Here is a 26,233-nt window from a genome sequence, read left to right on the forward strand (position 1 = left end):
ACTTTGCATTTATTAGTGCTTATTACTCACCTAAAATATATGTATAGATAACATATTTATGATGTATAAATCATCAAGAAAGCCAAAACTTTTACTATGATTCCACGTTTCATCTTAAAGAATGAATTACCAGTAAGAACTGTTAGCTATTCAAAATGCTGTTCACATAGTGGTGACTGGCGAGTCAAGTTATTGCCTGTGACATTTGCATTCACAGTTGAAGTTAAAGATGCTCACAGCAGAAATAGCATTTCAGTGAAAAACTACAAAGAACTGAATGAATTCAGTTGCTTTACCTCAATTTAAAGGGACATTGTCAGCTTAAAAATCATGGGGTCAATTCTTCACTGCCTAGCATCTTGTACAGTCATTTACACCTGTACAAAATGGATGCAAAACACTAACAAATTGGAATTCTCCATACATTTGCACTGACAAGTGTGTTATAATCGCACTCATGTGAACAGCACATAGAAGGTACAAGGCAGTGGAGAATCAAGGCCCATATTGAGCAGCACACTTCTACATTTATGTTAATATCCCCTAAGATTATTATAAATGAAATAATTTGATCTTTACATAGCATGTCTATCTGGCTAAAGCATTTATTTATAAAGCACCGGTCACCCTAGTTCTGAATCTAGATGGTGCACAGAGTTTAAGAAATATGAGTACCGGGCTTGGGAAGTGCTCTTGTTCTCTGTTCTGCTGAGGAATAAAATCAGTACCCCTGAATTTGAGCACAGTTTATCCCTCTATCTTACTTTAGATTAAATGCTCTGTTAGTTTTTAGTGTGCCATAGTGTTTTCTGCTGCTGTGGCTGGTTTGAGAAATGTTGAAAAGATGTCATTTTTTTCATTATTAATATATATTTTTTGCATTTCTCAGCTTGAAAATCTAAATGTAAGGCCGCCTAATTTTTCCTGATGGTCCGTTTCACATAAAGATTCTCTGTGTTGTGATTCTGTTTCAAACGCTGCATGAAATATTTTTGTTGAAGAACAACTCAACTGCAATTTACATAACATGTATATGGCAACATTCCTTTGGTTTTGGTCTTTATACAAGATTTCACATGATCTACCTTTCATGTCAAACTTTAATTGACAGTATCCCTTTCATTAAAGAGAGGTTGTTGAGGGGAGGCGCCGTAGACATCTGAACTTGTGCGATGACAGACCTAATTGACATTGAAAAGAAGTGCCACCTGCCCAGTCTGGCTTTGGGTTGCCATTGCTTCATTTCCCCCCATTCAGGTTGGATCTGCTCCCAAACTTTTAGCCTGGTTTGGATACTGCAGTGACTTGACCCTCCATCCAAGTCAGAGGCAAAACAAGTCTGCACTGGCCAGGGTATTCCAATCCAAAACAAACATAAGTGTTTTCCTTCCCAGTCTCAAGCTGGGCACAGTCCTTCCTTCCTGAGGCTCTGTCTTCTCTTCGAACTTCAGATGCTATTCAGTCTACCCTGTTGGCTTAGCTCTCAATCTTGCCCCTCCTGTGAGTGTCTCCCTTTTGCCTCACCACAGACTTTTCTGTCTTATCTCCCCCCCCCGCCGCAACCTTGAAGGACTAGTCTAGCCACATGACCTGCCTGTCATGTGACTGTGCTTTTTTTTTTCACCTAGAAAGAGGTGTTACAGGTGGGCCTGGACCCATCTCCTTATAAAGGGACAGTCACAACTGTAGAACACACCCTGTGGTGTTGGGAAATATTTTTCAGTTCTATAATCCATGTCTAATTTGAAAAGGATCTTTTTTTGTATCTTGATTTCTGTGTTACAATCTGCAGTGCTTGGCATATGTAATTGAATTTGCTTTTATTTAAGATGGATTTTATTTTATCCACCCATCAAACCATCTGTCTGGAATCGTATAGCCTCCAATTTCTTCATGTAGTGTTATACAGTTCAGTTCACATTTGCTTTAAAAAAAAAATTGTGAGCTGTGATTTGAGTACAGCAGATACTCCTTGACCTAAGATGGTTTACCGAGTTTTCTCAGAAAGCTTACATAATGACAACTGAGCAAAGGATACAAGGAATCCCTACTGTTTCAGCATTAAAAAATTGCATTTTCTTTACATTCCTTAAGCTTTTTCCATTTTAATAGCAAATTTAGCTTGGGTTTTTGCCTGTAAAGGAATTGAACATAATGCATGTCTTGGAGCTAAATTTTTAAAAGGCCTAAATTTAGCCGCTAATATTGGGTATAAAACTTGTAGTTGATATTAATTGTGGGCATAAATTATTTGTTTGTATGTCTAGCTACCTGATATGTTCCCAATTGCCTGGGAATTAATTTTCTGATCACTGGTCCTGCCAAGATTTCAAATTGCTTGTCACACGGTGTCCTGATTTGGGGGGGTTCATCTAATTTTCAAGTAAATCACAGTGGAATATTTTTAACATGGTGATAGTCTAAGTGAAATATAATTCCTGTGTATTCTGCTTTTTCTGCGATGGGCTGCCTTTCTCAGTGGGATATGCTTATTTTATATGTCTGATACTGTCTTGGTCTGAGTTTTGCTCTGTGTTTAGGTTTTTTCTAAGTATATAAATTAACTTGTGTATAAATTAACATGCTAATATCATCACCATTCTGAGTTTGAGCAAGAACTGAAACTGACTGCATTCTGACATCTAAGACTGAGATCCTATCCATAATACGGTTTCTTAGGGTTGCTAACCCTCCCAGATTGGCTGGGAGTCTACTAGAATTGGCCTCAATCTCCCGGTGACTATTAAAAGCAATCCGGGAGATTTTAATAGGCCTAAAGTTCGGTCGGCGGCGCAACAGGGCTAAGGCAGGCTCCCTGCCTGCCCTGGATCCATGTGGGTCCTAGAAGCAGCTGACATGTCTGGCTCATAGGCACAGGGGCAGACAGGGAGGTCTCTGTGGGCTTCCCCTGCGCCCCACCCTGAATGCTGACTCTGCCGCTCCCATTGGCCAGGAACTGGGGTCAATGTGAGCTGTAGGGGTGGTGCATGAAGGCAGGGGCAGCGCACAGAGCCACTTGGCCACCCCTGAGCCTAGGAGCTAGACATGCCTATCGCTTCTGGGAGCCCGTGGAGGTAAATGCTGTCCAGAGCCCACACCCTTCACCCCATCCCACACCCCAACCCCTTGTCCCTGGCTCAGCTTGCAGCCCCCTCCCACACTCCGAACCCCTCGGCCCCACCCCCAGCCCAGAACCTGCACCCCCTCCTGCAACCTATCCCTTGCCTCAGCCTTGCGAAAGTGAGTGAGGGTGGGGGAGGGCGAGCGTTGGAGGGAGGGGGGATGGAGTGAGTGGGGGCGGGGCCTTGGAGAAAGGGTGGGGCACAGGTGTGGTCTCAGGAGGGGGTGGGGCATTGCATGGGGAAGGGTGTTTGGGTTTGTGTGATTAGACAGGTGGTAACCCTATGGTTTGTATACACTGAGTTTGAAATAGAGACCTAATTTTCATCACAGATGTTTGCTGTTGAGAGATTTCTGTTAACTATATATATCCATGTATAATTTTTGTTCTCAGTATACCATCATCCCAATAGACAATAGGCCTGAAATGTGTTTGCAGCATATGTATTTGTATAGTGCTTGTGATAAGTAAAATTCACATTCTCCCCTTAGATTACTATGGGACAATAACAGTATTTCCATCAAGAGCTTTACAATGTGAGAATCAAGTGTCTTTGTCGTTGAAAGTTTAGTTAAACGTGCACAAGCGCTATCGAGTGTTGTGGATTTGATAGCATTAAAGTGAAAATTTAAATGCAGTATTTTGCAACTTTTTTATGCTTAAATAAATGTGCTTGTAAGGCCGAAATGTGTCAGAGAAAACTCTTAGGAGGGGTGACTTTCAATGACCTGATGAGAACTGGTTTCTCTTTGCTTAATTCAGCAGGGTGGTGCATATACAGTATTTTTTTAATGTCAAAAGTACTTTATTTTAAAGCTCTCCTGATGTTTCTGCAGAAAAAAGGGGCAACATGCATCTTTGCTTATCAAATTTTGGAGCATGTTAAAAAAAATCCTGGGAAAAGTGCAACAGTGCTGCTTACTAGTTGCTATTCACTGCAGCTTTCATGTCTACTTTTGACATGCACCATTTAATGCATACTACTGCCCCCTTTACATAAAGTTTTCCAGTTAAAGCAGTGACTAAGGTGCACACTAAACTATGCATAATAAAAATAGCATTGCTCAGACCTCCAAAAAAAAAAAATTCACCCCGAGGCAGAGACAAGGCCTGGAAAATCACAGCCTGAAAGGCAAAAGATTCAGAAACTTACAAGCAACCCCAAAATGAGTTTAGAATTGAAACACTTGGGCAGTCTCGAATATAGCTGTTGCTAGCGTGTCAAACTATAGTGGCTTTGAATACACAGAGCATGCATCTTTAAAACAGGATCTTCTTGTTCAGTCATCACTTTTTTGACCATAACTATGAGTGGCTATTATGGGTTGATGGGGCTAAGCCCTATCAATGTCCCAGCTGCCAGTCCCCGTGTACCTAAGAAGTATTTTTAGTGTGGCTGCATTACAACAGTTAGGGTTGCCAGGCGTCCGGTTTTTGACTGGAACGCCTGGTCGAAAGGGGACCCTGACGGCTCCGGTCAGCACGGCTGCCTGCGCCGCGAAAAGTCCAGTCGGCAGCACAGCAAGGCTAAGGCAGGCTCCCTGGCTGCCCTGGCCCCACGCAGCTCCCGGAAGTGGCCAGCACGTCCAGCTCCTATGCACACGGGTGGGCAGCGGGCTACATGTGCTGTCTCTGCCCCGAGCACTAGCTCCACAGCTCCCATTGGCTGGAAACCCTGGCCAATGGGAGCTGCGAGGAAGGTGCAGGTGGGCGCAGGCGGTGCACACCACACAGAGCTGCGTGGCCGTGTCTCCGCCTCAGGGTCAGACATGCCAGCCGCTTCAGGGAGCCTGCCTTAGCTGCACTGCACCACTGACCAGTAGCCGTCTGAGGTAAGCACTGCCCTGAACTCTTCATTTCTGGCCCCACTCCGGAGACCTCTCCCCTAGCTGGAGCCCTCACCCACTCCCGCACCCTCTGTCCCAGCCCAGTGAAAGTGAGTGAGTGTGTGGGAGAGCGAGCGACAGAGGGAGGGGGACTGGAGTGAGTGGGGACAGGGCCTCAGAGACAGGCGTGGCAAGGGTATTTGGATTTGTGCAATTAGAAAGTTGGCAGGGTGCAGTACCAACTGCTGCTAACAGGAAGCGATTGCAGTACATAGATGTCAGACAGTATCTGAATCAGGCACATGAGCAATACAAGCTTCCGTGGGCCTCATTCAAATTAGTTCCACAGAGTGTTGGGTCCCTATATGTAATCTCTTCAGTCACAGTTCCCTCCCTGCTGCATCTGTTCTTCGTTCTCCAGATCCAGCAACAGGTAGGAGAGTTTGGTACCCTGGGGAGAGGGAGGAATGATTAGTATTCTTATTTTAGAAATAGGTGGCAGGTGGGAGGAATGGGGGCGGGGGGGGGGGAGCTGGGACAGAGAAATGAAGGGACAAGTCACTGGAAGAGCTGAAAACAGAACTGTGAAGCTCTTAGCTCCGAGACTGTTGGTGTATCACGGCAGGCACTCACCGCTGTGGCGCCTCCTGCAGGTCATCTGGGAGTTAGCTCAGTTCCAGCCTCGGCGTGCCTCCTGCTGGCCGGTGTCTTCCTACCGGTGCCTGCTTTCTCCAGATCTCCACCACTTATAGCACTTGAGGCACCGCATCCCTCCTGGACCCTGGTGCCGCTTACTTTAGGGTGCTGCCCCATAGCAGTGCCCCCACACTCTGGGTCTCTAATTGGGTGCAACCATACCTGTGGCTGACTACCTAAGCAGCCTCCCTTGGCTGCTTTTAACCCCTTCCTAACCAGAGCAGGTGACCGCCCTGCTGCAGTTGGTTATCCCACTAGACCTTGCTTCCTCCATAGACTTTTAGGGAAACACTGATACATGTAGTCTCCCTCAGTCTTTGGGCAGGTACCCTAAAACAGTAGGGAAGTGTGAACTAATGTACCCCTACTTTCTCTCTTAATTCTTTTTTTTCCCTGTTACATGGCATGTTCACAAAGGTAGCATGTTCCTTAATACAAATAAGCAACTGTGATTCACCACAGAATTTATAGTTGGGAGAAAGTCACTATTACTTTTTGAGTACTTTGAATTGGAAAACTGGTCTGAAAAAGATACTCTCTGATTTTGGATCAGTGGGTGAGCTGATAATCTTGTCATGACCAGATTTTAATGGCTTTTAATGTTCACTAAACAAGCCAACTGTAGCCCTCGCCTTGGTACATAGATGTTTTAAAAGTCCATTTTATAATTTGCATATTGAATAGGATGTACAGATTAAGGCCCTAAACCCACCAAGACTTATGCATATGCTTACATTTATACATAATGAGTAGTCCAATTGGAATCACAAGCATAAAATTTGCATGATGAAAGCCTTAGCCTGTAAAACTGGCTTAGCTCTTTTTCTGGCTATTTAAAAACTGTGGCTGTATCTTCCTGTAATGTTATAAAAAGGTTAAATTATATAATCTTATTTCAAATTATCCTCATTTCTAAACACAAAATAAAATAAGTAAATAATGAATCAGATTTTTGTCATCTAATTCCATCTTAATCATGCTTGGCAAATTTAGAATAGTGAAATTAGAAATATGATTATCTTTTGATCTGAAGCTGAATATAGCTTTTAGAATGGCAAAATTAACCTTCCTTAATTTTCAGAGTGCTCCTCATAAGAAAAAATTGCAAACACACTGGTTCAGTATTGTTTACAATATCACCACAGTGTTCAAATGCTCTTTTCAACACAAGCTGAAATCCTGGCTGTATTGAAGTCAATGGAAGTTTTGCCATTGATTTCAGTGGGGTCAGGATTTCACCCCATTTCTTTTTGTCTTAACACAAAATGTCTTTGAAGGCCTTGCATGCAACTCCTAAATATATTTCCTGTTTTTCACAAGTAAAAACTTCAGTTAAGTCTAAACTATAATCAGAGACCTGATTCTGAAAGTAAAAAATGCCTGCACATGAAAAGCACAAACATGGCTTGTAATAGCTAATGACGATCTCTTTATACTTTATAATCCACATTCTTCATATTTTACTAGATTTAAAGAATAAGTTGGGCAAGTAGATTAATTACTGAGACTTTTAATATCTGTCTCTTGTTGAAAAGAATTATTGGAAATATTTGAAATCTTTGCAGAAAGAGCTCTGCAATAATGGAGAGAGATACCAGAAAGTCTCAAATGTGCACTTTACTCTGTTGTAATTCTAGCCTCCTTTCTTAGCATAGAGCTGCCTATGATGTTTTAGCCTTGTTTTGAGAAACCAGCATTGCTGTTCTGTGTTCTGTCAATGGGGGACATAAATGTTGGGCACGTTGCCCTGGATAAAGACAGCAGTGCACGTTTAAGTGGGTTGGTATGTGAGGGAATGATAGAAATTATATTGATTTGTATGGTTGTTTATTAACAGCAAATATTAGCATTTAGTAATAGTAGTAACACAGCATGTTTAATGCATAGTAACAGATAATACCTGCCCCTAACAGTTTGCAATCTAAATACAGAAAAGATGTGTTCATGTATAAGTCGTCTCCTGTGTCTGGAGTCGTCTCCTGTTGCTGGGTAATAACAGGAGACGACTCCATGTGTTGAAAACTGAACTGGACATTTAAAAGATGCAACTGCAGCAAGCATTCCAGCCATGTCCACACAGATTGGCTTCCTGGTGCCTTCTCCAAACACTTCCATCTTGCAATTTGTTTTACTCCTTCCAGGTTTCATGCAGGGTGCTACAAAATGGATATAGCACACAAGCATAGTGATCATAGTGGGAACTGTTAGGTTAGTTGCACTTTCTAAAAGATTTTTAAAAAACATATATTTTTTAAAATGTATTATTGGGGACTGAGTGAGAAAGACGCAAGCGAGGATGGATTAGTAGAACAGGACCAACACCAACTAAATAGCAGCAAGGGAGAGGAAAAGACAAAAGAAGGGGAAGAGAGGAGAGAAATGGAAGTGGTAGGGAATCTTGTGCTCCAAAGTCTTGAAATTACATCCAAAACTGCATCTCTCAGGCTGGAATAGAATTCCACAATGTGAGCCACTAGCCCACCTAAAGTGAACAACTGCAACATCAGAAAAGAAAATGATCTTGCTTCCTATTAAGTGACTAATAATTTAGTTTAAAATAATTAGTCAAGATTACAAGATGGGTCATGGCGTATGTGTGCGCACATATGTAATATGTGGTTTTGTACACAGTATAATATTTTTAAATAAATTCCTGCCAATTACATTGCTGAGTTGCTGAAGTTATTTTGTAAAACATGTAACTTGTTACTGTAAAAACCTATATTTGTTGCACAGAATGAGAAAAATTAAAAAGTTATAAAATGTCACTTCAGGGCTTTACTTTGGCTAGCGGTGTGTTCTGGCACATTCACTCTGTGCCTAGACAATTTGGGGCATTTTAATCCCAAACTTCCTCAATCACTGCTATTGAAGTGTATTGCACTTAGTTGGTGCTAGGTAGCTCTGATGTGCATTTACTTTTTATTGTGGACTCGAGCTCCCCAGACCTTTAGGTCTCATATAAGAGGACTCATATAACAAAGGCTGATTTAAGTGGTCAGCTTCACGAGAACTGTAAATGAAAGAAAAGGAGTGCTAGTCTCTAAGGTGCCACTAGTCCTCCTGTTCTTTTTGCGAATACAGACTAACACAGCTGCTACTCTGAAACCTGTAAATGAAAGGTTTCCTTCATAAATATGTGGAAGCTAATTTCTAGGGGAGTGACACAGGAAAAACTAAGGTAGCAGGAGCACTTCCTCTAGAGCCCCACTGACTTTTACAGCAACTGCACCGTTTATATGATACACCTGGGGACTATACACTTTATGTCCCTTCGTACTATGGCTCAGCCTCCAAAATCATGGCTTCCCTCTTGCCTCTTATCCCTAGCTTTATAGAACAAAAAAGTAGAAAGAGACTTCACTTCTAACCATTGGCTTTCTCACTTCTCTCACTCCAAACAAAAAAAGGGAGGGTGCAGAATAACTTTTATTAGGGTTTTACAATAATATTGCTGATAAAACTTCAGCAAAAACACTGCTAGATTTGTTGAAGTTAAGCAAAATACTAGACTACGACTAGGTACATAGTAAATGTGCACATAATTCAAGAAGTCGAAAAATTCTGTATTTCTCTCATCTGTTGGTCCTCTGCTTGCATCACTCCCGTGATTCATCACTCCCGCGATATTGTAATTTTGTATTGGACATAGCCCCTAGAATACTATACAAATGCCACAACTGTACATAGTTTGAATTAGCTCCAGATGCAATGTGGTGAATGATATGGAGGCAAACTGGATTACAAGAATTCTTATATAAGGATTAAAAGAATGCTTTTAAGATAAATGTTAAATAATCTTTGTGTTTTAAAGAACAGTAAATGAAGGACTTTCACATTATCTAACAGAAGCAAATTAGCTCTGCTGAACACAAAATATTTATTTTTTTCTGAAATTAGGGTGATTACTATTGTACGTATTTGATTCCTGACACACATGCGACTTGTAATATCAAAACATTTTTCTTTCTTTTTTGAATCATAGGAGCTATGCCTGTGCCAGACCAGCCCTCATCTTCTGACAAGACAAGTTCCCTTAGCCCTGTGCTGAATACATCCAATGGGGATGGTTCTGAAACAGAGACAACCTCTGCTATTCTAGCTTCAGTTAAGGAACAGGTACACAAGTATAGTGGCTTTTGATTACATATTATATCGCACATGCTTGTGAGGCTTATTACTGATGCCATGAAGGAGCAGAAATATTTCTTGTTTTAAAAATACCTCAATTTAGTTTCCTAACAGTATTTTGTGGTCATTGGTTTGGGGAGACATTTGTTGTTGTTTTTTTTTTTTTTTGTGGTTCTGCCTGGTATATTGTATGGTGATCTTAAATTAGACTGCTATAAGTACAACATCCTTTCCTTTCCTTTTATTCTATGTGGAGATTTCTTCAGTACAGAGTGTAAGAGTTAGGGACATATGAACCACTGTGAAGAAAGTAACTTTCATTCCAAAGCTTTGTGTAAGGATTGAAGGGAACCCTATCTTGTTTGTTTGAAAATATTCTGTTATTTGTTTACATTCACTTGTTTGCAGCATGACACGAAAACGGTTGAGACCAGAAGCAGAATTTCCAAAATATATCAAGAGGTTTTTCTTCTGGTATTGTCTACTTGGCTAAAACAAAAAAGGAAGTACTAGAAAGCTTGGAAAAACAAATCTCATTAAATTCCGCTCTGATTCTGATGAGACACAGGTTCAGATGTGTTTATATAAGCAATTCAGTCTTCTGTATATTTTGAGGTTCCTACACAGCTAATGAAAACCAAGTATTTTGAATATATCTCCTTATTCTACTGTAATACACTGAGAATTATTCAGTATATCTGTATGGCTAAAGGAAGTTTTGTCAGAGAAATTCACTTATGTAAGACTGCCGTACCATTGATATTTTGCTTTTCAACCCCTCTGCCTCCAACATAGGAGATGGCCATAACTGCAGTTCTTGAAAACAGCTGAGTTTGAAAACTGCTTATGGTTTTGATCATTAGTAGCACCTGCTACACCAAAAAAAAAGGGGGGAAACACTTTAATATCTAGTTTTGGTATTTTGGACCCTTGACAAATTTTAATGTGACATTCAGCTTCACAGAAAAGGGTACTCTGACAGGATATCTGGTTCTACCATCCTGCAGAGGCAGAGAGAGAGAGAGAGAGAGAGAGACTTGTTTCTGCTGACTCACCAGACTAGCTTTGGCCCAGGAGTACATGAAGAGTTTGAGCTGCTCAGTGATTCAGAGGGAAATAGGGGCAAGAACAGAGTAATACTGAAAGGAGAAACCCTAGGAACAAAACAAGCCCAATCTAGGGAAGAAGTTTAAATTGAAATTTACATTTTGTTTTTATCTAAGTTAAAGACGTGGTGGAGTTTGGATTTTAACTCTGTGTGCCTGTTGTGTTATGTTAGAAGATGCATGTGCAATAAAAACATCAATTATACTTTTTAAAATGCAAAATTATTCAGATAACACTGACAGCTTCTTTAAGGATTCTTAGAAGTTATATTGTATTTTTAATTGAAATAGTATGTTGTCGTATACTTCTTTAATACTTTGTTTTTACAACTGTTGTACAATTGGTAGTTTATATAGCTTAAAAATTAAAATGTTCTCTGGTGTGCTACATTAACTTTTAAAGAGATTCACGGTTGCCCTATGTGTTTGATGTGTATGAGGGTTTTCATGCAGTATAACAGCATTATCTGGACACGCTCATTATCTAGGATGATATGTGAAATGAATAACTTCTTTTACAACCTAACTTTTTCAGAGTAGATTGTGATTTAGTGTATTGGGCTTAAAAATTGACCAGAAAGTGAGAGTGGTTCACAGTACATGTGTGTCACGTGACTTAAAAGTGATCTGTGTTTTATTGGTAAAGGCTTTTGGTTTTGGAATGACCCATATTTGTAAGAAAAATGCACTCTGGCTTATTTCCTCTACACACAATACTGTCTGATTCTACCAGGCACACATTACAGTACTAAGCTTGATGTCCTCACAAAACAGGAAAAGCCATATTGACTAACAGTCCAGACAACTAAAACATGGTCTAATTAAACTGTTGAAACTGCATTTAAAAATTCTGGGTGTATTTTGTGTGGTAATGAACTGGCAGGGAGATGGACTAGGTGACGTAATAAGTGTTCTCAATCTCTAATATCTTTGATTTATGAGCTCATTTAACCTGGCATTCAAGATAAATGGCTTCCCATCTCCTAGTAGAAAAAAGCATGTGATTTGTCTGTCTAGCCAACACTTTGGGTTAATTTATCCTCTGGCTCTGCTCAGAAATCTGGCCTTACTTGAAGATTTGGAAGCATGCACATGGCTAATTATGCAGAGGAATAAAAACAAACAAATTAAAAACAGGACAACCACTTTTAAAATCAGATTGTCCTTGGCCAAATTTAATAAAATATATTTTATTTCCTCCAGGTTGGTCATTGCATATACAATTATTCCACCTAACTTTTTAAAAAATGTCTTGGCTCAGCTGCAGAAACTTTTCATTTACTTCTATGCTCACTTAATATGCTCTGTGAAATTGATATCTGAAGCTGTTTCTCTGGATGACTGAAGCAGGCAGAACCACAGGGATAATGGTATCATAGCGACTGTTGTAGGTACAGCTGATTTGGGGGGAAGGACAGACCTGATGAACATAAACTTTGGTCAGAAAATTGGAGGAAGGATATATGGAGATTTAAAGATAAAAAGACTTACATTTTCTATTTTAATTTCTTATATGACACATGGGTGATTGGGAATTCTACATTTTGAATTTAAAACTGACTTAGGTCTGAGGTACACATGTACAATTTCTTTTATGCATGATCTCACACTTATCATACCAGCCTACCTGTAGCTGGGAAAATGTACGTGAGCACAGCACAGAGATAATTGTTTCTGCCTATAGACTCACTATGAATAAGCTTCCAAAACATAATTTGAAGTAACATGAACAGTATAAACTGATTTTAATAAAACTTTTAAAATATGAGGTTAGTGCATAGTAATATTTTTTCATTACTATTATGGGGCTTCCAATAATCCACATGCTGCCTCAGTTTTACCAATGAGATTATCTGGTCTAATAACAGCAGATTGTTTAATATTCCAAACATAAAAGTTTCATATTTAACACAGCAATAATGAACTCAGAATCTATATCTGCGTGCTTTTCATGTTGTGTCTTTATGATAAAGTATAAACACAAAACAAAGGCTTGGATGTTGGGTTTTTTAAAGTAATTTCATCATTTTAATTACTAGCTATTATATGTAAATTGATGTATTGAGGATTTTTCCAGGGATGTTTTGCCTGAACAGATGTAATGGGTCACACTCGGGTGTTGGACTGCACCTGGGAACATAAATGAAAATGAATGGCTACAAGGAGATATGGAGTACAACTTTGGTTCCCTGCTCTCAATTGCCTCAAAATATGTATAATTTCCAGCTGTAGAGGGGACAGTTTGGGGCAGCGTCTGGGGGCATAGCCTGTGTGTTTGCGAATGATCCCTGACCAGGCTGTTTCATGTCATGCACAAGTTACTCTGTTCCCTGCTAGGGACAATCTTTGTGGTGGAAATAACATTAATGTGATTACATGCTACTTTTCAGCATGAATTTGTTCCCGTGTCAGCAGTAAATGGCAAGGGGCCTCATTGACAATATATAAGTGGAGATCCATATAATGCTTTATAACACTGTACAGTACATGTTGTTCCCTCAGTTCTTTTCAATACTGAAATACAGGTAAGGTAACTGGTAGGTGAGATCCCATGGGAAGAAAATCAAAGGGAAAAAAGGAGTTCAGGAGAGCTGGGAGACAATATTGAAGGCACAACTGCAAATTACCATGATGCAAAGGAAAGATAGAAAGAATAGTAAGAGGTCAATATGGTTCCATCTGGAGCTCTTTAACGACCTGAAAATCAAAAAGGAATCCTACAGAATGTGGAAACATGGCCGAATTGCTACAGAGGAGTACAAAAGAATAGCACAAGCATGTAGGAACAAAATCAGGAAGGGAAAGACACAAAATGAGTTGCACTTAGCAAGGGACATAAAAGACAATAAGAAGAGGGTTTTTTAGATGTATTAGGAGCAAAAGAAAGACAAAGGAAAGTACAGATCCTCTTAGCAGGGAAGGAGAGCTTATAACTGATGACATCAAGAAAACTGAGGTGTTTAATACCTATTTTTCTTTAGTCTTCACTAAAATGGCAAATAGTGACCAGATGGTCAACACATTTTAATATTAACAACCAGGGGGAAGGAATGAGACACAAAATAGGAAAAGAGCAGGTTAAAGAATATTTAAATGTTTTCAAGTCATCAGGACCTGATGAAATTCATCCTAGCATAGTTAAAGAACTAGCTGAAGCAATCTCAGATCCATTAGCAATTATCTGTGAAAATAACAGGATGCCAGGTGAGGTGCCAGAAGACTGGAGAAGGGAAAACAGATGTATCTTTAAAAGGAGAACAAAGAGGACCAGGAGAATTATAGACAGTCAGCCTAACTTTGATACCTGGAAAGATACTGGGACAAATTATTAATCAATCACTTTATAAATGCCTGGAGGATAATAAGATTATAAGAAATAGCCAGCATGGATTTGTCAAGAACAAATTATGCCAAGGCAACCTAATTTCCCTCTTTGACAGAATTACTGACCTAGTGGATTAGGAGGGAAGCAGTAGATGTGATGTATCTTGATTTTTAGAAACACTTGTGACACAGTGCCACATGACATTCTCATAAGCAAAGTAAAGAAATGTGGTTTAGAAATTACTATAAGGTGGTTGTACAACTCATTGAAAGACTGTACTCAAAGGGTAGTTATGGTTCACTGTCAAACTGGGAGGGCATATGTGATATGGTACTGCAGGAGTCAGTCCTTGGTCTGGTACTAGGCAATATTTTCATTCAGACTTGGATAATGAAATGAAGAATTTGTTTATAAAATCTGTGGATGACCCCGAGCTGAAAGAGATTGCAAGTACTTTGGAGGACAGGATTAAAATTCAAAATGACCTTGAAAAATTGGAGAATTGGTCTGAATTCAACAAGATGAAATTCAAGAAAGACAAATGCAAAGTACTTCACTTAGGAAAGAAAAATCAAATGCATAACTACAAAATGGGGAATAATTGCCTATCTGGTGGAAATGCTGAAAAGGATATGAGGGTTATAGTGGGTCACAAATTGAGTATGAGTCAACAGTGTGATGCTGGTGTGAAAAAGGCTATATCATTCAGGAGTGTTGTGGGTGGGAGATGGGAGGTAACTCTCCTGCTTTGCTCAGCACTGATGACGCCTCAACTGGAGAACTGTGTCCAGGTTTGGGTGTCAGACTTTAGGAAAGAAGTGAGTAAATTAGAGAGAATCCATAGGAGAGAATTAAAAATTATAAAATTTTTAGAATATTTGATATATGAGGAAAGGTTTAAAAAAAAAAAACAACCCTGGGAAACAAGCAGGAAGAATTGGAAGTCCTGCCATGGTCAAGGAACTATGATGTGATTGGAATAACAGAGACTTGGTGGGAAAAATCACATGATTGGAGCACTGCCATGGATGGGTATAAACTGTTCGGGAAGGACAAGCAGGGGAGAAAAAGTGGAGGAGTTGCACTTTATGTAAAAGAGTGGTATTGTTGCTCAGAGCTCCAGTATGAAACTGGAGAAAAGCCTATTGAGAGTCTTTGGGATACGTTTTGAGGGGAGATCAACAAAGGTGATGTTGTGGTGGGCGTCTTCTATAGACCACCAGACCAGGAGGATGAGGTAGACGAGGCTTTTTTGGACCACTAACAGAAGTCTTCATATCACAGGCCCTGGTTCTCATTGGGGACTTCAATCATCCTGACATCTGCTGGGAGAACAATACAGCAGTGCACAGACCAATCCCGGAAGATTTTGGAGAGTGCTGGGGACAAGTGCTGGAGGAACCAACTAGGGGCCATGATCCTCTTGACCTGCTGCTCACAAACAGGGAAGAATTGGTAGGGGAAGTAGAAGTGGGTGGTAGCCTCCGCAGCAGTGATCATGAGATGGTCGAGTTCAGGATCCTGACAAAAGGAAGAAAGGAGAGCAGCAGAATACGGACCTTGGACTTCAGTAAGGAAGACTTTGACTCAGGGAACTGATGGGCAGGGTCCCCTGGGAGGCTAATATGCGGGGGAAAGGAGTCCAGGAGAGCTGGCTGTATTTTAAAGAAACCTTATTGAGGGTGCAAGAACAAACCATCCCAATGTGCAGAAAGAATAGCAAATATGGCAGGTGACCAGCCATAACAGAGAAATCTTTGGTGAGCTTAAACACAAAAAGGAAGCTTCCAAGAAGTGGAAAATTGGACAGATGACTAGCGAGGAGTATAAAAATATCACTCGAGCATGCCCGGGTGTAATCAGGAAAGCCAAAGTACAATTGGAGTTGCAGCTAGGAAGGTATGTGGAGGGTAACAAGAAGGGTTTCTACAGGTATGTTAGCAACAAGTAGAAGCTCAGGGAAAGTGCAGGACCCTTACTGAATGGGGGAGGCAAGCTAGTGACAGATGATGTGGAAAAAGTTGAAGTACTCAATGTTTTTTTGCCTTGGTCTTCACAGACAAGATCAGCTTCCAGACTACTGCACGGAGCAGCACAGTATGGGGAGGAGGTGATCAGCCCTCTGTGGTGAAAGAACAGGTTAAGGACTATTTAGAAAAGCTGGACATGCACAAGTCCATGGGGCCAGATGAAATGCATCCGAGGGTGCTCAGGGAGTTGGCTGATGTGACTGCAGAACCATTGGCCATTATCTTTGAAAACTCCTAGCGATCGGGGGAGGTCCCAGACAATTGGAAAAAGGCAACTATAGTACCTATCTTTATAAAGGGGAAGAAGGAGAATCTGAGGAACTACAGGACGGTCAGTCTCACCTCAATCCCTTGAAAAATCATGGTGCAGGTCTTGAAGGAATCCATTTTGAAGCACTTGGAGGAGAGAAAGGTGATCAGGCACAGTCAACATGGATTCACCAAGGGCAAGTCATGCCTGACCAACCTGATTGCCTTCTATGATGAGATAACTGGTTCTGTGGATATGGAGAAATTGGTGGACATGATATACCTTGCCTTTAGCAAAGCTTTTGATACGGTCTCCTACAGTATGCTTGCCAGCAAGTTAAAAAAAGTATGGATTGGATGAATGGACTATACGATGGATAGAAAGCTGGCTAGATTGTCGTGCTCAACGGGTAGTGATCAACAGTTCACTCTCTAGCTGGCAGCCAGTATCAAGCGGAGTGCCCCTAGGGTCGGTCCTGGGGCTGTTTTTTTTCAATATCTTCATTAATGAACTGAATGATGGGATGGATTGCACCCTCAGCAAGTTCGTGGATGACACTAAACTGGGGGAGGGAGAGGAGGTAGATATGCTGGAGGGTAGGGATAGGGTCCAGAGTGACCTACACAAGTTGGAGGATTGGGCCAAAATAAATCTGATGAAGTTCAACAAGGACAAGTGCAGAGTCCTGCCCTTAGGACAGAAGAATCCCATGAGCTGCTTACAGGCTGAGGAGCGACTGGCTAAGCGACAGTTCTGAAGAAATGGACCTGGGAATTACAGTGGATGGGAAGTTGGATATGAGTCAACAGTGTGCCCTTGTTGCCAAGAAGGCTAACAGAATATTGGGCTGCATTAGTAGGAGCATTGCCTGCAGATCGAGGGAAGTAAATATTCCCCTCTATTCAGCACTGGTGAGGCCACATCTGGAGTATTGTGTCCTGTTTTGGGGCCCCCACTACAGAAAGGATGTGGACAAATTGGAGAGAGTCCTGTGGAGGTCAACAGAAATTATTAGGGGCTGAGGAAAGGCTGAGAGAACTGGGTTTATTTAGTCTGCAGAAGAGAAGAGTGAGAGGGGGATTTGCTAGAAGCCTTCAACTACCTAAAGGGGGGGGGGGTTCCAAAGAGCATGGAGCTAGGCTGTTCTCAGAGGTGGCAGATGACAGAACAAGGAGCAATGGTCTCAAGTTCAGTGAAGGAGGTCTAGGCTGGATATTAGGAAAAACTATTTCAATAGGAGGGTGGTGAAGCACTGGAATGGGAGGTGATGGAATCTCCATCCTTAGAGGTTTTTAAGGCCCGGCTTGGCAAAGCCCTGGCTGGGATGATTTAGTTGGGGTTGGTCCTGCTTTGAGCAGGGGGTTGGACTAGATGACCTCCTGAGGTCTCTTCCAACTCTAATCTTCTATCATTCTATGATTCTGTTCTTGAGAAAAGAAGACTGGGGGGGGGGGCAAGGGTGATCTGATAAGTTTTCAAATATGTTAAGGGCTCTTTTATAAAGAGGAGGGTGATCAGTTGTTCTTCATGTCCACTGAAGGTGGGACAAGAAGTAATGGGCTTAATCTGCAGTACCAGAGAGTTAGGTTAGATATTAGGAGAAACTTTGTAACTGTAAGGATAGTTAATAGACTTCCAAAAGTAGCTGTAGATTCCCCATCATTGGAGGGGTTTTTTTGAAAACAAACACCCTGTCAGGCATATTGTAGGGTTACTTGGTCCTGCCGCAGTGGAGGGGACTGGACTTGATGACTTCTCAAGGTCCTTTCCAGCTCTACATTAACATGATGCTACAGCAGAACCTCAGAATTACGACCAGAATTACGAACTAATAGGTCAACCACACACCTCATTTGGAACCGGAAGTACGCAGTCAAGAAGCAGAGGCATAAATTTAAAAAAAGCAAATACAGTACAGTACTGTGTTAAACATAAACTACTAAAAATAAAAGGAAAGGAAAAAAAAGATTTGACTAGGTAAGAAAACTATTTCTGTGCTTGTTTCATTCCAATTAAGATGGTTAAAAGCAGCATTTTTCTTCTGCATAGTAAAGTTGCAGAGATGTATTAAGTCCATGTTCAGTTGTAAGGTTTTGAAAGAACCATAAAGTTTTTTTCAGAGTTATGAACAACTTCCATTCCTGAGATGTTCATAACTCTGAGGTTCTACTGTATATACTTTCACACAATCAAAGGTGCTTCATCATTGCTTGGGGAAATGGTTAACCTCTTTTGGGCATCCTCAGTTTAATATAGATTTTAAAAAATGCCAGTTAATGGCTCTTCATATTAATTGCTTCTGAGCCTGTGTGCTCACATGGCTTTGATCTTGTGCTGAATATTGGTCTGGTATTGTCACTTCTTAATTTCAAATCACATTTCAATTCTTGAAAAGAAAACAATAAATTGGATATCCAGGGTTCTCCAGCTACTTTATAGCAGAGACCATCTATTAATAGAAAAAGTGTTTCATGGACCATTTGGAACACATAGTTACTCTATTAGTAGTAGATCCGACTATTCAAAAGTCATAAGAGGTTAAACAATAATAGGTGGGAGGTTTTTAATTTACTTTCTGGGTTCATATTTTCAAACTTTTCTCAGGAAACGTGAGTGCAAGAATACTTTTTTTAAAGTGAAAACTGGGATTGACATGGAATCACAAGACCTGAGCTCATTCTTTAAGAAAAAAAAAACACACCAAATATGAGACTCATGGTGAAATCACCACATTTGTCATCACTGGATAAAATGGTGGATAAAACTCAGTTTTTTTTATTGGATATGAGACTGGAGTGTGTGGGGTGCAGGGGAGAGAAGGGTTAGCAGCAAGATGTTTTATAGGAATTGCAAAATAAAGAAAATAAAATGCCAAAGTCAGCCATGACTCCTACATGTCTGCTTCCCTTAACCACAAATTTCCCAAAATATGCTAAATCTCCCCCCCCCCCCCCCCAGGCTAACATGAGACATCAATATCTATGCTTTCAGGAGTGATCATGCGGTGGATATAAGTAGGAGACGTGGCAAATTTCTGCTCTGGAATTACTACCAGTATATGCAGAATTGGCACGTTCTGTGCTTTCTAGATGCCTTGAAGGTGGGTTAATGTGTACATGGTGTTATGGGGTGGGAGTAACAATGGCTACAGAAGAAGTCGTAATACCAGGGGGAGAGGCAATCAGGAGAGAACCTTGGAGAAGCTGACTCCCAGCATGGAAGTCTCCATATATATGTGGCTACCTCACATTTTCAGGTGGCCCAGCCTGACTCTCTTGCAATGCCAGAAGCCACTCCCACTAGAAAAGAGAATGTGGAGGAAAACTTCTGCAAATATTAAGTTGCATAACATAGGCGAGGCTTTTCTGATACACTTCTTGCTGAGTGTTTAAATAGAAATTTTAAAATATTTTCCAAATAAAAATATAATTTTTTGATTAAAGGAACTTTGGTTGATTGTATTTTCCCTTTAAAGAATTACTAAAATATTTTGAAGGAAGTCAGATATTTAGGGGAAGAAAACCGTGCTTATACACTTTGATAAATGTTAGTTTTAAAATTACAAGAGTGGAGAATGAAACAAGTAGTCTACACAGGGATTCCCTACATACATACCACTGCTCACACCAAAGAGATGAACAGCAGTGGTTGTCAGTAAGAGGATGTAGTTACATCACTGGGAAAGGGTAGTGGTAATGTTAAGAAAGGGGACGCTATCGGAATGAATTGAGGTAGAGGCTTGCAGAAATGACCTGAGCTACATGAAGGTACCGAAAGGGAATACCTCCCTTACAGTCATATTAGATCTCCAACAAAATGACCATAAGGAGAGGGAGGAATGTAGCAAGTGCCTCTGCTAAATACAATACTTGATTTAAAATAAGTATTTAAAAAAATATTTAGTCAAAGCCAAATAAAAGAACTTCAGCTAAAATTAGGTTGAAACTGAATTTTAGCCTACTTCTAATTTAAAGTTATATTACGACTATTATATAAGAAAAGACATAAATAAAGACTAGAGATGAATCCATTTATGTTAGCAGTGCTGTACTGGCATTTTGAGACATTAAATTTTGTGCCTTCTTTTTGTTGCTCCTTTGTTGTTCCTTGCACCCACACACCTTCAGACTATCACTATTGCCACTCTCTGAAATTACTCATACTCATATCTTTATAGATACATTCAATTCATTTTTACAAAATCAAATTCCTTTAAGCCAATATGGTGGAATGAAGTGAGCTGTAGCTCACAAAAGCTCATGCTCAAATAAATTGGTTAGTCTCTAAGGTGCCACAAGTACTCCTTTTCTTTTATGTTCTAGATCCACATTCTAAGATTGCTTAGGTACCTTGTTCAAACAAAATACCCAGTTAGACTACCGTTTGCAAAATAAAATTGACTATCTTAAAAATATTCATATTCAGCCAAGTTGTGTGGCTTTCACTGCCACATTCTGTAGTCTTGAAGCTCAGTTTTAATGAGTGAATCCAGTATTGAGATCAGTTAATTTATTAGGTCCATATATTTAATCAGGGGGTTTTTGGAGGTTCATTCTTGTGATTTGGGATGTATTTTCCGCGGAACCAGTACCTTTGTTGACCTTTTGAGACTTCAAGATGAAATATATGTCTTTGGTAGGACAAATGTTCCTTGACCTGAAGAAGAGCTTTGTGTAGCTCAAAAGCTTGTCTGTCACCAACAGAAGTTGGTCCAATAAGATATATTCCCTCACTCACCTTGTCTCTCTAATGTTCCCTTTATACATTTTCCAAATCAGAATAACTTCTTATAGCCACATCATCACCAGTGAGAAATTCATACTAGGTGCATTTAACCCTCGTATCCCCCAGTAAATTGTATAAGAGAGGAATGACGCTCCAAACTGCTACCACTTACCATCTTCCATCTTAGCACTCTTCTCCAGCCACCCTTCTCTTTAATACTGGAAAGATCTACTAACGTGGGTACCAGACTTCATCAACTCTGATTTATTTTCTCCTGTTCTTGATTTAGACTGCGCTGCCTCAATATTTATTTTTCCTTGCTCAGAAAATATATTAAATTCTGTCATATCAATTGGTGTTAGAAATAACATTCATTTTCCATGGGAGGAAAAAGTAATATTGAAGAAAATAAATCACCTTTATTATGAACACTAAAACAAACAATTAATTTTATATTCTCTGCAATATCTCTCTGCTCTGGGAATTTAGAGTCTTCTCCATATCCTAGAAAACCTACTAACTCCCTTGATGACATCTTATTTTACATATGCAGCATAAGATACTTAACATTATTTGTCTTTACCAGCATTTGGTGTGCAGTTTTCATTTCATTCCCTATTTTTGATTCTTACCATTTTTTGCACTGCCTGAAGATCATTCTGGAAACTTTCCTGTCTTGATGGTGTTGGATTCCCTGCCTGTCTTTTTTTCATATCTTTGATCATTTTTATACATGCTTGTGCATCCAACATCGTTCTTCCCTATTCCTGAATTATTTACAGCCTATTTTATTTTTTCTATAGATAATTAATTTCTATATATAATTCCAAGAAAAAAATAATCTTAAAATGAAGGTAAGAGTGAGAGTACATACGAACTGGATAAAATACATTACAAGGATGTTTATAATTATCCCCAAACCAAGGGTTATAAATGCAGAAAATTGAGTCAAACTTAAAATTAATCCAAAAATATATTTCTGGTTGCAGATTAGATTAAACTGGTTTAAAAAACACTTTTTTTGTCCCTTTATGGTGAAAAGAAGACATTTCTTCTTGAAATTTCTGGTAGTAGAACATTATTCTTTAGCTTCTGCTGACCAGGAATTTTCAGATGTGAAGAATAATGGCAAAAAATGACTACTAATCCTTAAAAGAAAAAAAAGAGCCTAAGCACAAGAGTTCAGTGAATTTTAACTAATATAGGAAATTTTTAAGTGTCAAAGTAGAGGTGTCAACCAGGTGCTAAAATTCTTAGTGTCTGCTTTTTACTTCATTTTAGTTTCTAAAGTAATTAATGGGTTCACTTGTAAATGTTGAGACATCATTCTGTACTCAGAGTTTGTGCTCTAATTTGGGATAGAATACACTGTATTTCTCATTCATAACAAAGAGGTAAAATCCCTTCTTTTAGTGCAAAACTCAGCTATGGAGCCACAACTGGAACCGCCATAATGTTTCCATTTCCTCTTCGTACATGTTCCCTCTCACTGTTTTATTAGCCCTCACTTAATTCTCTTACTTTTATAAAATTAACTGTAATATTAAATCTCTCTGGCTTTTTTTGCTTTCTGGTTTCTCTTTGATTTAAATAGCAAATAACATAATGGTCATGTTCACTTTGAAAATTTCTCCTATTTTCATCTACAATTGTACCATTTGAGTTGTTCATTCTTAGGTTTAGATTTGTTCCCTTTCTATAGCTTTCTTACATGCTGTGCAAGGACATTTTGCTCTGTACCACAGGCAGAAAATTGCTGTTCAGGTGTTATTCGTGTTGTGGCTCAACTTACATGTGGAAAATCTGTCCTTGCTACTAATTTGGTACTTTCAAGAAGTAATTTTCATTTCCACTAGTCTGTTCTCATCCTTATCTTTTTGTAGCTGGGGTACAGCAAATTTCTGCTTGCAATTTACTTCCCCTGTTTCAAAATGTGAGCCATATTACTAAAATTTCATCTCTGTCCTTCCAGTTGCTACTTCTGCTTCCCTTTCCCCTCCACCTCACTGCAGACTTGTAAAAGGCCTACACTGTAGACTTCTAAAAGGCCTATCTTCCCATTTTCCAGACATACCATCTCTTTAATATCATCAATAACTTTCTGGTTTTAGTCTTCTGTCCTTCAGTTTTCCATTGCCCCCAGTGTTTATCTAATGAATCTATAATGTTTTCACCAAGATTTTTGGGTAAGGAAAAGCAATATTTAATATTGCAGAGGCTATAAGGAATGCAATGTGAATTGCAGGATATATGATCTCCTGATCATACTTACTTGCCCTCTGGACTATTGCATGATACAATTGCCTGGATGATTTGCTATCCACCAATTATTGGTCATATGGGTGATAGTTCAACAGTGGCTTAGGTAGATCACAACAGAAGCGTTTGTCAATCACCTGCATTTTTAAAAACTTGATCTGAGTCCATCAATGCAGTCACCAAATAGTGCCAGATATGGCTGTTTTTGTGTTGTGGACTAAGAACTGGACTGACCTCTCCAACTTGGTTAACTTAACCCATGTGGAAGAGCTATTTGGTGGTTATTACTACCAACCTAGATTAGGTTTGGTCAAGCTGCCTAGAAGCTCTATGCCTGATTCTGATCTTACTCTGGTTTGACAGAAATATGACTCCACTGACTTAACTGGAATTACTCCTGACTCGCACCAGTGTAACTTAAATCTGAAACAGGCTTTCCAGATGCTATCACCAGTTTCTTGAGCTACACCGTCCTTCAGTCTGTATTTAAATTGTTACATGCTTTCATTTTTCAACAAAAACTGTCAGTGGTGTGGACTGAACTAAGTGAAGGCCCCTGGTGTTTGCAGCCAAGCCACAGGAAAAATTGAGAAAACCACTCTGCAAAATTTTAGTTGCATAGCTTGCTAAATGCTGGAGGGACAGGGACAGGTATCAGATAAGGAATGGACTTTATCAAGTGTATGAAACTGACTTTAGTAAACAAATATATATTGGAGGAAAACTGCTCTCACAAACAGAATTATTTACCAGGAAGGTAAATTGCTTTTTGCTAATTAATAGAGAATAGATGCATTCAGCTCTCATAATGTATTAATTAAATCATAGATTTGTTTGTTATAGCTATATGTGATAAAAAAATGGAAATATTATGTAACCAAAGTAAGAAAGTAGCTAATAAGGAATAAGTGTAGTACATTATATTTCAAATTCTTTCTATACTGGTTGATTGGTATAACTCTAAAACTGTAGTTAGGTGCCATAACTTCTGTCTGGCTCTTGCTCTGTGTATAGCAGGAAAATGCAACAAGGCTTAAGAAATACACTAAACCCGCCAGCCTTCAGATATTCCCCTGTGCTTTGCTACTGCAGACCTTCATTCTTGCAAATATGTATGGAGCCAGATAAGAGAGAGTCTGTACAAATTATAGTTTTAGCCACTATCATATACAATATTATATATTGTCAAGGTTCCTTCCCCACTCTGAACGCTAGGGTACAGATGTGGGGACCTGCATGAAAAACCTCCTAAGCTTATCTTTACCAGCTTAGGTCAAAACTTCCCCAAGGTACAAAATATTCCACCCTTTGTCCTTGGATTGGCCGCTACCACCACCAAACAAATACTGGTTACTGGGGAAGAGCTGTTTGGAAACGTCTTTCCCCCCCAAATACTTCCCAAAACCTTGCACCCCACTTCCTGGACAAGGTTTGGTGAAAAGCCTCACCAATTTGCCTAGGTGACTACAGACCCAGACCCTTGGATCTTAAGAACAATGAACAATCCTCCCAACACTTGCACCCCCCCTTTCCTGGGAAATGTTGGATAAAAAGCCTCAACAATTTGCATAGGTGACCACAGACCCAAACCCTTGGATCTGAGAACAATGAAAAAACATTCATTTTTCTTACAAGAAGACTTTTAATAGAAATAGAAGTAAATAGATGTAAAGAAATCACCTCTGTAAAATCAGGATGGTAGATACCTTACAGGGTAATTAGATTCAAAACATAGAGAACCACTCTAGGCAAAACCTTAAGTTACAAAAAAGATACACAGACAGAAATAGTTATTCTATTCAGCACAATTCTTTTCGCAGCCATTTAAAGAAATCATAATCTAACACGTACCTAGCTAGATTACTTACTAAAGTTCTAAGATTCCATTCCTGGTCTATCCCCAGCAAAAGCAGCATACAGACAGACACAGACCCCTTGTTTCTCTCCCTCCTCCCAGCTTTTGAAAGTATCTTGTCTCCTCATTGGTCATTTTGGTCAGGTGCCAGCGAGGTTACCTTTAGCTTCTTAACCCTTTACAGATGAGAGGAGCTTTCCCCTAGCCAGGAGGGATTTCAAAGGGGTTTACCCTTCCCTTTATATTTATGACATATATACTATCACATTTTTATATAACAATGAATTTTATTTATGTGTAGCTTTTTCCAGAATCCTGTTTAGCTACGCTAAGCTTCTTAACCAAGGGGAGATGTGAAGTGTTGTAACCTCAGTGTTAGGTGTAGACGCATTGCAGACCACAAGAACAAGACAAACACTTTTTTGTTGATGAGTCACTAACATGCCATCTGTACCAAGCTACAACTGGTGAAGGATGTGTCTAAGGTTTTGCTGACCTCTGAAGTACACTATGGTCAAAACAACAACAATAAACTGGTTACAAACTTTGTCCTCTTTACTGTAGGGTCTGTGCAAGACTAGCAAAAAGTCTTCAAAACATGTCAAAAAGATAATAAATAAGAAGTAATGCAAAGAAATGGTGAAATTCTCGACTCTAGTATATATAAGAGGCAGAGTGCAGCTCAGATTTTGAGTCAGTTGGCCACCTACCCTAATATCTCCCATATCAGTGGTAACATGTTGTTCTTTCTTTTTGCATTATGCTGTATTAATCTTTGACTAACATTTTTGGATTAGTAAAGTTGATTAAGCCTAGCTACTTGACATCTCTTGTTATTGAATTAAAATCAAACCCATAACAGTGTGGAAAAACAAGACAGAATGATAAATACTGAAAAATATATTTTGC

General features: G+C 39.6%; 1 protein-coding gene across 6 annotated transcripts in view; it reads left to right on the forward strand.

Moving 5' to 3' along the window:
* The window catches only part of CTNND2 (catenin delta 2), a 1,183,649-nt gene that overhangs the window by 222,816 nt on the left and 934,600 nt on the right, over nucleotides 1-26,233 (forward strand). For 5 of the 6 annotated variants that reach the window (XM_048839596.2, XM_048839594.2, XM_048839597.2 and 2 more), the window contains one exon: nucleotides 9,629-9,762. The exons of the other annotated variant lie outside the window; for it this stretch is intronic. In XM_048839596.2, the coding sequence (XP_048695553.2) occupies nucleotides 9,629-9,762 (134 nt within the window). The remainder of the gene's footprint in view (nucleotides 1-9,628; nucleotides 9,763-26,233) is intronic. 6 annotated transcript variants of the gene reach the window in all.

This window comes from Caretta caretta, chromosome 2 (assembly GCF_965140235.1).
Source record: "Caretta caretta isolate rCarCar2 chromosome 2, rCarCar1.hap1, whole genome shotgun sequence".
Taxonomy (NCBI): domain Eukaryota; kingdom Metazoa; phylum Chordata; order Testudines; family Cheloniidae; genus Caretta; species Caretta caretta.